At 50.2% G+C, this 12,607-nt stretch overlaps 1 protein-coding gene across 8 annotated transcripts; it reads right to left on the bottom strand.

Moving 5' to 3' along the window:
* Positions 1 to 255: 255 nt before the first annotated feature.
* Positions 256 to 12,563, bottom strand: Hemk1 (HemK methyltransferase family member 1). Of its 8 annotated transcripts, XM_060385326.1 has the most exons (14): positions 12,307 to 12,558; positions 11,718 to 11,876; positions 11,503 to 11,635; positions 10,512 to 10,878; positions 9,230 to 9,572; positions 8,630 to 8,721; positions 8,238 to 8,331; positions 4,287 to 4,421; positions 3,928 to 3,992; positions 3,612 to 3,661; positions 1,815 to 1,923; positions 986 to 1,081; positions 731 to 844; positions 256 to 626 (listed from the first exon to the last, which is right to left on the bottom strand). In XM_060385326.1, the coding sequence occupies exons 5-14, from the start codon at positions 9,470 to 9,472 to the stop codon at positions 590 to 592; spliced, it is 1,035 nt and encodes a 344-aa protein (XP_060241309.1). In that variant the 5' UTR covers positions 9,473 to 9,572; positions 10,512 to 10,878; positions 11,503 to 11,635; positions 11,718 to 11,876; positions 12,307 to 12,558; the 3' UTR covers positions 256 to 589. The 8 variants fall into 8 exon arrangements, with proteins under 8 accessions (XP_060241309.1, XP_060241312.1, XP_021517771.1 ...); XM_060385329.1 differs by lacking the exon at positions 11,718 to 11,876 and having other exon boundaries at positions 9,338 to 9,572; positions 12,307 to 12,563; XM_021662096.2 differs by lacking the exon at positions 11,718 to 11,876 and having other exon boundaries at positions 9,242 to 9,572; positions 12,307 to 12,562.
* Positions 12,564 to 12,607: the final 44 nt, after the last annotated feature.

Below are 12,607 nucleotides of genomic sequence, written 5' to 3'. Positions count from 1 at the left end.
CATGCTCAGCCTAGGCCCAGTCAAGGAAGTGTATGAAGACATACCCAGGCTGGGGGTAGATGTTATGCCAGAGTAGGCTCTTCTGTGAAGGCCCTGCAGTGTTCAAGGCTGGAACTGGGCCTCCCCAACCCTACCATCATGTGCTATCTTATACTATAGACTGTCTGCTTGACTTGCTGGAGGGGTAGAAGGAGGCTCTCGGGCCTAGTCCATACATGGGGGACAGGGATCCACAAACAAGACACTGATTCACCATTTATTGTTCTCTCAATACTTTACTGGCCACACTTCCCAATATCATCACAGCAATTTCACCAAGAGGAACACCAAGTAGGCCCCTACACTGAGAGGATAGCGCTCGGCTGGAAACCCAGCTCTTGAGTCTCTGTTCTTTGCTGCCCTGGGAAGAACACTCCCTCTGTGTTTCCGCGTCTTCTAGAAACATTCACCATGAGGAATCACAGAACCATGGGCCACACCTCGGGTTTGGGAAGGCACTGTACACCTTCCTCTGAGAACACCCATGCAGGGGCAGCCAGGTGCGCCCAGCAGGCTAGAATCCTGGCCAGGTGTTCACAAAGTAGCCACACTATGATGCAGACTTCTGGACATGCAGGAACCGGGGCCTGAGGAGACAGGGCGAGTACCTGGGTGCCATCTACGCTCTAAGGAATATACAAGCAGTGGGGCTGCTGAAGCGCACGGAAGTGCTGTGGCAATGAGAACTTACCTCCCACAGAAGTCTTTACGGACAGCCACAAGACTAAGGTACAGGTCAGGCCTGCTCTGAAGCCAGCTGCTGACAAGCTCTGGGTGCCTTGGGTCCACTTCTAAGAAGATACTTCTACACGGAGGAGAAATGGGTCAGCTCAACTAGGCAGGGCCAGGACATGTGCTTCTAGGTTGTCTGGCCTGTAAGAGGCGGGGCACAGTGATTGCCAAGGCATGCCAATTACACAATGGAAGAGGAGGCTACTGTCCATACCCAGAGGCATTCAAGAGCTGGGGTGCCAAGGTCAAGATGTGGGTAATGACGTCCATGCCTTCCTCACCACCATCCAGGGCCGCCAGATCTTCATAACTGAATGAGAAAACAGTGCAAGGTGAGAGCCTGGGGAGGAGTATGTCCAGGGTTGAGAAGCCAGGCAGACCTTCACAAAGGGCCCTCTGAGACCTAAGACTCCAGTTGGGAGGTAAGCTGAGGACCCATTAGTAAGTAGTTCCTAAATGGTTATAGCTCTTCCTTCTCTCCTCTCTCATGCAGACACATTCCATACAGCAAGGCTGGATGGGCTTGCTGAGTCCCACTGACACAGCCCTTGGGGCATGAGGCTCCCACAACGTGGCATCTAAGGCTGATCCTGACTGAGTCCAGAAAAGAGGAGCCAGCCCCCAACACATATTACCAGTGCTCATGTGGTTATACTGGGTTTTCCGGCCATGTGAATGCAGGATGGCTTTCCCACTAAGCCCTCATGAGACCTTTAACAAGGCACCTTTCCTCCTAGGCCTTGGTCTTGTATAAAATGACACACGCCCCTATGAGTACCTTCTGTAAGGCTTTACTATGCCTGATGCTAAGTCCTTCCCATGGCCCTGCAAGCACTACTGCTTGCTCCTCTTTCAAAGTAGGAAAGGGGTGCTCAGAGGGTAGGGCCTCCATGAGTCAGAAGTGCAAAGGCAAAAACTTCCCCAGGAAGGCTGCGGGCTCTACAGTATGCCTCTCAACACTGCACTGTTTTCTCCAGATGGGAGGGCCTCCAGGGGCCGACCAATCCGACTAGACCTTCTCTGCTGTCCCACCCACACTGTACCTGCAGATCTCTGGAGCCAGTTGTTCCATGTCCTTGTGGAAGACGTACGGAGGGTTGCTGACCACCAAGTCCACGGGGGCACAGGGCAGAAGGTGTGTCCAATGCCCCTCTGTGGGCAAAGAGAAAGATGCATAGCATCAAGCTCAGAGAAGTAAAAGTTGGCAGCTCCACTTGCCACCTTGTCCCTTAGCCAGTCCCACCCCTCAAGTTATACTGTGGGCCCGTCTTTAAACCTGATAAGCCAGACTCAGAGATTAGTAGCCAGAGTCCCTACTTAGCAGGCTGGCTGGGAGCGGACAAGCTCTGACATGCAGCTGTTCACCTGGAATATCCATGTTCTCTCTCCTCCCTATCAAGGCCTCCTCATTAAGCAATATTTAAGTGACGCCTCCAGCAAGCCCTCCTTGATTACAAAGGCAAAGGAAGGGCTTCTCTGCTCTGCAGCTCCCTGGCCTTGCCACTCTTTGCTTTATAACCAACACAGTCTGAGAGCACAAGGAGGCCAGGCTTGCTGCCCTCAGACAACCCCTTATGGCTGTTCCTGGGTGCCATTTGTACCAGATGCTAAACCAGGTCTATAACACTCAAAGCTAGGGGATTCTGTGGGTAACAAAACAAGCAAACAAACAACAACAAAATCAGAACTGGAGCTGGAAACCTGAGGATACTGCTAAGTCCGCCACATGCCAGGCACTGCCGGATCACCTTTTCCAGGCCAGGGGGGCACAGGGAAGGCACATGTGTGTTTTTAGTCCTAAGGTTTTCTCTTTGTTGTTAATTTGTTTGATTTTTGTTTTTTTGAGATGTTCTTCACTTTATATCCCATCCTAGTCTAGAACTATGTTCTCGTGTCAGGCCTTGAATTCATAGGAATCCTCCTGCCGCACCACTGCTAAGATGACAGGTATAAGCTGCCATACTTGTCTCTGAATTGCTTTCCTTTGAACATCTGTTTACTTCTTCACAGTAAACAAACCCTAGTTAAACTTAACAGTCATACAGGGGATCCAGCAGGTAAGAGAGACCTGTGGTTGAACAGTGGTGGCATACACCTTTAATTCCAGAGCTCAGGAGGAGAGGCAGGCAGATTTCTGAGTCTGAGGCCAGTCTCAAAGAGAGCAAGTTCCAGGGCAGCCAGGGGCTACACAGAGAAACCCTGTCTTGAGGAGCAGAAAAAAAAAAAAAAAAGGCCCGATGGATAGCCCCTTCATGGGTCAGGTCAGTCAAGAAGCCAATTGCCATTCCTGGCCCACTTGCCCAGCTGTAATGGTGTGGATCCATGAGTGAGTAGGGGCTGATGTATGCTGAGTGATATCATTGGCCAGGGCCAGGATGCTGAAGATGCCTAATTTGCATAAGGAGAAATTCCAGGTGCTGCTGGACATTACCTTATAAGGAGAAAGGAAGTTTAACCTGGTGCAGGCTATATGGCCTCCCAAAAAGAGCAAGGGCTGGGGCACAGGGCTAAATGTGCAGAGGCATGCAGGCCCTGGGGGAAGGGGGGTTGTTTAAAGTCGTGGTCCTACTCCTGCCAATCTCAGGATGACATTTCTGGAATTTGGACATGCCTTGACCCCACTCTTGCTGAACCCCTTTTCCCCTTCCTCTTCCCCCTCCCCCAACAGTTCCCTGGCCCCACAGACAATAGCACCTTGTCAGTCCTCGGCAAGGCCTGGTCTGAGATGGTCCATGGGTATGATTATTGGGAAACCCTTACCCCATTTCTGAAGTGTCTCACCCACCAGCAGCACCTTTCTCCAGGATCCCCACCCCAGGAATATGTATAGGGGAAGTTACCTGAGGTCACATCAAGGGGGATGATTTGAATCCTGTCCTGCAACTGAAGCCTGGAGAGATGGAGACATGCTGGTGAGTATAGGATGCAAGCCTTTACCCTTGGCTAAAAGGACCAGGAGCTTGAAAGGGAGCCCTTCTTGGATCAGTATGAGAGCCACTGCTCATGATCCATCTGTTCCTAAACCCATGGGGCCAATGCCGGGCTACCCTCATCGAAGCTCTCCCTCAAGAGTGGAAGCCAGACACTAGGAGGTTTGAGGTCCCAGGCAGAGTCCAACTCCCCAGTGCTGGCCTTTGGACCTCACAGCCCACCTACCTCTGAGCATTCTCACGGGTGAGACTAACAGCGGCTTCTGCCTTATCCACAGCAATAACTTGACTCTGCTCCAAGAACAAAGAAAGAGAGAATGGAATTCTGTGAGATGCCTAGGGATCCTGCCCTAGTTCCTAAGAAGAAAGAAATATGTAACAAATTTTTCCTGTAGTTAGGCTCTAACCAGACAGACATCGATGGAAGTCAGAGGCTATGATCACGCTGGGCTGGGCACACCTTCCTTATCTGGCCACTTTCCCTGCATGCTTCTAGCACAGGGATGTGGGGGATGGATCAGTGGAAGGCACGGTGAGTGACTATCTCCATGTGCTAAAGGCAGGGTAGAGGGACGAGGGGCTTACCTTGGGGAGCTGGCTCAGCAGGCTGAGAGCAATGGCTCCTGATCCACAGCCCACCTCCAGAATGAGAGGACCACCTTGGGGTCCCACTGCAGGGGCCCTCTGGGCAACTTCCTCTAAGACCCATTCAACTAGTTCCTGGAGGGCAGAGAGGGTCTGGATCAGACTGAGTGCTCCTGGGGTGCCTTGACAAGGAAGTCCAGGCAGCTGGCTCCTACTGAAGGAGGGTGGGGGATAACCAAGGCCAAACTGATCTTCGCAAGGACCCTGGGTGGCTCATGCCATCCCTCCATGCCTCAGTTTACTCATCTGCAAAACTGAGCACTTCTCTCAGCAACCCAGTAAAGGGTAGTCAGAATCACACACCCATATTTGACGGCCAATCCTCTGTGCCTGGTCCTGCTTCTAGAGCCTGTGTTGATGTGCTGGATCGTCACCACTGAATCATATAGACACTAACACCCAAAAAGCCCTTTATGGAGCCTGAACTGTGGCTCACAGTGGTCAAGAATCAGGCTTGGAAGTGAGGATATAGCTCAAAGGCAGAGCACTTACCTAGCTTTTGTAAGGTCCTGGGTTCCACCCCAGTACCATGGGGAAAAGATTAATACGGCAGAGGTACCTGGTGTGTTCACAGTGTTCTCAAAGAGCTGACTTTGAGAATTTCCCAGGAGACTCCTAGGCCAAAAGGGCAAGTAATTCCCTTAATGGGACAGGAGCACATCCCTGCCTGAGTCTCATACTAGCAAGTGGCTATGGCACAAATAGAACATGGTAAAGGGGCACAGTAGGAGCCTGTCTGGATGGTACCCAAAACTGTGGTAGGAGGATACTTTCAGACACCATCAGCATGAATGCCAGAGGGTTTAGTATCTCATCCACCATCTGCTGTCTACACAGGCCATATATGGTGTATACAGGGTGAGCTAGGAATGAAGGGTGAAGGTCGCTGCTGTTTCCATAGCTGAAATGTTTCTACCATCTTCATGACTTGAAGATCTAGGACAGGGCTTGCCTCTCTTACATTAAATTATGAGAAGACCTTGGGTCTGACCCACGAGCTGGGCTGGTGGAGCAAACGGCACCAGGTCATCCAAACCTACTTTGCTTTTAAGTTTGTCCTGCTGAGTCCCAAAAGGCATTTGTCCTTCTAGGGCCCCAATCTCAGTGGCAGTGCTCATTCACACCAAAGGAAACAAGTCCAAAGCAAACAGACACCAGAGAGTTGGACTGGCCTTCTCTGTCTCAAGCCCCTTCTGTACTAAAGAGATACTGCTCATAGGTGAGAAAGCTTGGTTGAGTCCTGTGCCAGGAGTGAGTGAGGAGCACCGGGCTTATGACCAGTGTAGAACTTGCAATCTAGGGCTGTGACTGAGAGGCTGTGGTACAGGGAGCAGGCTGAAAGGCCAGCAAAATGACAGCCTGTGTTAGGGGTGTGAGTTTCTCTGGGTTTCCTGGCCACAAATAGCCCACTCTGGCTGGAGGATGACCCCTCAGCCAGCCCACACTGGCTAGCCACCTCACAGAGGCATCCCTGACCTCAGACACACACACACCATCTATGCAAATGGCCACCTGGCACAGGGTATGACGCTGACAGACTAGGCCCCCACTGCTACCAGTGGCCTCTTTCCCTCCTTTCTGCCATGGAGATCTCATCTGAACTGTAGGACTATCTGCGGACTACGTGGGAACTATGTTGAGACCACATCCAGGAAGTCTAGAAAGTTCTTGCCTATGCAGTGAAGACCTTCCCTCTACCAAAAGCTGTTGGCTCTGAGCCAAGCTAGTCACAGAGGCAGGGCATCTTTTCCAACTGAATCCAGCAAGAATTCAAAACATGGTACAGCAGGAGAGAAATATGAGACAGAGGCAGGGAATGGGCGGTTTTCAGTTTTTTCCCTGGACTCCAGAAGTACTCCACAACCCCTATGGAGGTAGCCCTGAGGTCTCAGGATACAAGTGCCACACACGCCCTCTGTTAAGGTCATATCCCTGGTGGGCTGGCCCTAGTCAGATAGACTGCCTCCCTGAAACAGTCATAGCAGCTGAGCCCCTCTAAGCATACACAGTCATACCATGCCAGATGGAGATGCAAATAGCTCACACCAGCCTTAGGTTTCCCACTGTATATATTAGCCACCCTCTTGCCCGTCCCCACCCCCCCAAGGAAAACCAAACTCATCAGGCCACAAGCCACTTGCAAATTTGCATTTCAGACTTTCACACCCACCATCAAAAACCACCCTTTGATGGATAAAGAATACAGGCTCTGTGACCCCCTCCCCTGCACCCATTCTCTCCACGCCCTGCCACAGGCCACGTCCTCTTGATTTCTTAGTAAAGCACCCCCGTCTGATGTGGCTTCCCATGGGGGCAAACCTGGTGAGTTCTCAGAAATGTCTGTACAGTGAGTGAGGCAGACCCGGCCTCCCAACCAACCACAGCGTCCTCACTCCCCCCCCCGCTCCAGCAGCAAAGCTGCCTTCCTGGCCCAGACCCACCTCAAGTAGGTGGGGCACATAGGACCTGAAAGCTCATACCTGACACTCAGAATCCCAAGACACATGGCAGACACCAGGTCAGCTCCAAGAGGATGCAAAGGCCACCATGACAGCTTCCCTGCTATGTTCCAAGCCTTGACAGTCTCCAAGGATGGCAAGCAGAAGTCACATATTTGGGGGAAGCTATAGAACGATCCCCCGAAAGCCTGAAGATGACAGCCCACATCCTGCTTGGAGTATCTGTACCCCATCCCAGATCATCCCAGTTCTAAAGAGGACAGAGTCAGAAAGTTCAGATGCTGCCCATGGGTCCCTTTCTTGACCACCCTGTGACTTCTCAAGGCCTCAAACTTCCTGTCATTCTGCCACATGAGAAGGGAAAAACCAGGTGACCAGAGGATTCTTTTTTTTATGTGTATGTACAGTATTTTGCCTGTATGCATATCAACATACCATGTGCATGTAGTGCCCACAGAGGCCAAAAGAGGGCATCAGATCCCACAGGACTGTAAACCACTGTGTGGGTTCTGGGACTTGAACCTGGGTCCTCTGAAAGAGCAGCAAGTGCTCTTAACCACTGAGCCATCTCTCAGACATATTGGTGGATTCATGACCAAGGGACAGAGATTGAAAGGGGGAAAGATGGGCAGCTCGAAGGCTCTGGCTAGCAGAGGTGGAATGGGACAGACTGTTCTCAAGAATGTTTATGTACCGGGATATCTTTGCAGAAATAATCTTTTTCAGAGTCTAGTGCCCTCTGATTTTTCTCATCATGCCCTATGTGGCCCCACTTCACCCCACACCCCACTCTCCAGCTCCCAGCTCTGCCATCAATAAAGTAAGAAGTCAAAAAAGGAACACATCTCTCCCACATCAGGTGTGTACCCAAGGAGCAGCATGCATGGGCCACACAATTGCCAGCTCTAGTAATCTGAGGGAAGGACACAAGCAATCACCTGACCAGACAATGTCAGAGATGGCCTGACCAGACAGGCCAACACCACCTGTAGCAACCACCTTTAAGGTCACATTACTCATACCAGGCCTCCGGTGTCCAGTTACAGCCCTCTTTATTTCTCCCATGCTCTCTAAGCTGCTGAAGGCCATTTATTTCCCATGGGCCGAGTCTGCCATTGGCCAGCCTACAGGAAAGCTAAGAAATGGCCACAATGAACTGAGCACAGGGACAGCACTACTTGGAGCGTTTTGTGTCACTTCCAGTCCTTGGAGCTGGGGCAGAGGCTTAGAATGTGAAGAGAGTCAAAGGGAGAGGGCAAGAGGGGGTCCTTTATCATGGCTCAGCCAACCTAGCCAGCAAGAAGACCTATGTGTCGAAGGATGCTGTGAATGGCAACCATGGGGTCCCAGCACCCCCTGGAGGAAGTTGAGGGCAAGACAGGTACCTTGAACCTTTTCTCCTCTCCATCCTGTCCTAGTGATATATACTCACTTCTGTCTCTGGCCGAGGAATGAACACTGGAGGTACCATCTTCAGACTGAGCCCCCGAAAGTCCCACTCCCCAAGGATATACTGCACTGGCATCCTGCAGGAGGAGCATCCAGGGAGTCATCAGTACCAGGACCAGGATTAATAAGGCCAGAGCTGAACTGAGGACTACTGTGAAGGCTATCAGGCCGGATCCTATCTGCATTACCCTAGGACAGTCTAGGCCTTCCCTCTTTCCCTTCTTCCAATTTACTACACCAATCCTGCTCTTGCTACTTCCTTACCCCAACAGATCCTTAGTCCTTAGGCACTTCAATCCTCCCTGACCGTAGTTTGGTAGAACCAGGGATGGCTGGATCTCTGTAGAATTCTCAGATCTGTCCACCGGTGCTTACCTCTGTAACCGATGGCTACATAGCTCCTGAATGGACTCCCGTTGTTGAGGGGTCAGAAGCTTGGTCCGAAGTACCGGTCTCAGGCTCTGAAACTGTCCCCATGGAGAATGTGAGTGGCTGGTTTCCTTGGTCTAGGGACACACACCCAGGTTTCTTGTGTGGACAATGTCTGTGGACTCAACACTAGCAACTTGATCATCCCTGAACCCATAGCGCCTGGAACATACTGTAGTAAGTTTGTTGGACGAATGAATAACTATCTGCCTGAAATATTTGTTCCACAAAATCCCACCAGTCTCAATTAAGCTCCCTGATTAAGGCAAAATTTAAATAAAAAATAAAACAAACAGGGGGCTGGAGAGATGGCTCAGAGGTTAAGAGCACTGGCTGTTCTTCCAAAGGTCATGAGTTCAATTCCCAGCAACCACATGGTGGCTCACAACCACCTAATGTGAGATCTGGTATATAGGCAGAATGCCATATAAATAATAAATGAGTCTTAAAAAAATAAAAATAAAAATAAAAAAATAAACCAAACAAAACCTCCTCAATATCTGTTCCCCTGAGTTCTCCCTCCTCCCTCTTCCTGTACTATCTTACATTGCACTTAACTGTTTTGGCTCCAAGGACATGAGCCACGATGTACTCACAGGATTCCCGGGCCTCTGGGATACCTCTTTCCTCAAAGACCCGTGTCCAGTGGCTCACCATCTCTGTGGCACTCAACAGCCCAGCCAGACATGAATGAGACTTCTGTGAGTTGAAGGCCCAGCCCTGGGAGACTCCCCTTCTTCCCCTGGGACCAGAGAGGAGGCTCCAAAGAATTCGGCCCCAAAGCTTCATGTCTTGGAGAAAGATTTCCAAGCTCCCTTGTGCTATCAGTTGCTGAGGTTGGGACTGGGAGTGATCCCTGGGCTGGGCCGTTTTCTCAGATGTTGTCACCCTAGAGGAAGATGTGGAAAGATTAAAGAACTACCTGAAAAGAATGTGCTTTTAGTCTATCACCTCCTGAACTATATTCCTATGCTCAACCACCTATCTGATTTCTTTTTGTCTTTGTTAGTAATGTTATTTCCAAGTTGAATTGGTAGAGCCTGGTCCCTGTTAATAGCCAAGGTGTAGGCTTGGGAGTAGGGCACCTATGTCAGACCTCAATGTGAGTGAGCTCAGTCAAGTCATTGTTTCTGGCTTCCAGTTTACTCATCCATAACCTGAGAAAATAATACAAGCTCTCTAGTATGTGGTGCCTTCATCAGTGAATGTCAAGGGCATGGAAGACAGTATATCACACACCAGGGACTGGCTAATAGATGGCAGGCGACTGTCATGCTTGGGAGCTTTGCTTGTGACACTGTGTATGTACTATTATTGTTTGGAAGCTGAAACTGTTGTAATTTAACCCTTGATCCCAGACGTTAGCATAAATTGAAGGCTTAAGAAATAACCACGTTACACTTAAGTTAACATAAGTAAGTTATCTGAAAACTTAAAATCGGTGGTCCCCTCTACTTTCAAACAAACTAAGGTCCAAACTAACATTTGCTGAGTACGTGCTAACTGTCACATCCTCAAAGACAGGGCTGCAAAGGAAGCAACGTGCCCACGGTAACTCAGCTAGAAAATGCGCAGGACACAGATTCGGCTCTGCCGGACTCCTGAGGTAACTGGATCCACCTGTACCCATTTCCGGAAGGAACCAAAGCTAGAAGTCTTGACACAACCTCCATCCCAAATCTGCAAGAACATTATCGACAATTCGGGTGTGCGCGCCCTCTTTCCGAGCCTGTTTCCCCCTGGCTGTGAGGAATAGGGCCCTCCCCGTCTCAAAAGTCAACGTTGCGGTCCATGTATTCTCATCCCGATCTCCACCTCTGGTGCATACCTGCTAGAGGCGATGCACAAGTGCCCTACTCGCACACCGTCACCAGGAAACAGCCCCAGGGTTAGCCCCCGGATGTGCGTAGCCTGCACTGTACTCCCTCAGCGCCTTGCTTCCGCCTCGGTGCAGTTGAGAAAGGGCTCGTGTGGACCACGTCTCTCTGATCTAGGGTTCCTGCAGCGGCCGGATTCCCCTTGGAAGATTGTGGACAGCGGGGAGGCTGAACTGACCGGCAGCCGCAGCCCCACTAGGGGCAAAGTGCAAGAATGTGTGAGGTGTAGCGTAGGGCCCCAGACCCGCTAGTCTTCCTTCAGATCGCAGAGATGTGTCTCCAACATGCGGTGATTGCTTGAAGCAAACGCTGTCATATCTAGTTGGGGAGGTGTGTGGGAAGAAACAAACCGCGAGAGTGTCATCCGCGTGCGCTGGGTTTGAGAGTCAGATTAGTTGAAGGAGGAAGGGAGTTGTTCTAACACCTAGCAGCGTGTGGTTGGGTTTCCGTGTTTGGGGGCAGTCTCTGTTTTAGGAAAGGGACTGAATAAAGAAGGACCCCCTCGGTAAGCACATAGAATTTTGGAGCAGATAGCGGAACAGCGAATACAGAAGAACTGGACTTAAAACCTGATTATGTTGGCAATTCGTTGTTTAACTTTGTTCAAGTGCCCAGACCTTTCTAGGCTTTAGTTGTGCCTTTTATGAAATGTATAGCAGTCTCAGGACCTAGTCGTGCAGGCATGTAATTGCAGCTACTGGAGAGGCTGAAGCAGGAGAACCATATATTCAAAGCCAGCCTGGGTCATTTAGTGAAAAACCTGTCTCAAATTTTAAAAAGGTGGGAGGGGGTCTTTGAAGAGATGGCTCAGCAGTTAGGAGCACACACTGCCCTTGCAGAGGACTGGATTTCATGTGCACATACCCACCCAAACACACATACACATAATTTTAAGAAATAAAAAATAGTTCATGGAGTAGCTCAGTTTATTGACCTGCTCACCTAACATGCACAAAGCTGGGTCTGATGCCCGTAAGTGGGGTGTGGTGATACACACTTAGAAATCCCAGCTCTTGGAAGGTGGAGGCATGGAGACAACTTTATCTTTCAAGGCCAGACTGGGCCACACGAAACCCTGTGTCAAAAAAAAGTAAAAAATTAAAAATTGGAGGAAAAAGGAGGGAGGGGGTCTGGGAACTGGGTGTACTGGTGCACACCTAGAAATCCCAGTACAAGGAGGTCTGGAGAGATGGCTTTTCCAGAGGACCCAGGTTCAATTCTGAGTAACTGTTAACTCCAGGACCAAAGGATCCAATGCCCTTTTCTGGCTTCCTGGAATTCAGGAATTCAGACACAAACCTAATGCACAGACATACCTGCAAGACAAAATGCCCTTACACATAAAATTAATTAAAGTTTAAAATCCCAATACCCAGGAAGTAGAGGACGGCCTTGGTTCAAGGCCAGTCTGGGTTACATAGTATCAGGCCAGCCTGGACAACAGTGTGATACTCTGTTTAGGAGACAGGGTGGAGGGTAGTTTTAAAGGGCTGGGGAAGGAATTGGTGCTTCTGTCCTGAGATGAATTTTTGCTGTGGATGGAAGCTATTATGAGGGGTCATAGGTGGGTTTGCTTGGCTCAGGGCACACAATTATGTCACTCATAATTCCATTCTGCTCCCAACATCTCTGGACGGAAGATTCTCCATTTATAACCTCATAGTTGGAGTCATTTACCAAAAAAGCCCTTTCGTCAGAGTTCCTACCTAAGCGGGTAGCTGAGACAAAGGTGGAGAAGCAGTTTACCGTTCAACGTCATAAACTCGGTAGGATCAAGCTAGAGTTCAAAGTAGACTTCAGAGGCTCCAGGTCTTGCGCTCTCAGCAAACATCTGTACCTATGCATTTTCAGCTTACGATTCTGCCCCGGTTTGGGAGGAATTGGCCAGGAGCCCGAATTCTGGCCCAGAAAGGGCTTGGTCACCTACAGTCCACGGCCCAACTTCCGGCAGGCCACCAGGGTCAGAGGTACTCTCAGAGAATCTCTTTTGGCTGTCGGGTTTCAGCGCTCGGCTCCCGCTGTGGGCGGGGCTACATCTGAGGGACAG

Source organism: Meriones unguiculatus, chromosome 6, assembly GCF_030254825.1.
Source record: "Meriones unguiculatus strain TT.TT164.6M chromosome 6, Bangor_MerUng_6.1, whole genome shotgun sequence".
Taxonomy (NCBI): domain Eukaryota; kingdom Metazoa; phylum Chordata; class Mammalia; order Rodentia; family Muridae; genus Meriones; species Meriones unguiculatus.
This window is presented reverse-complemented; position numbering and strand designations above follow the sequence as displayed.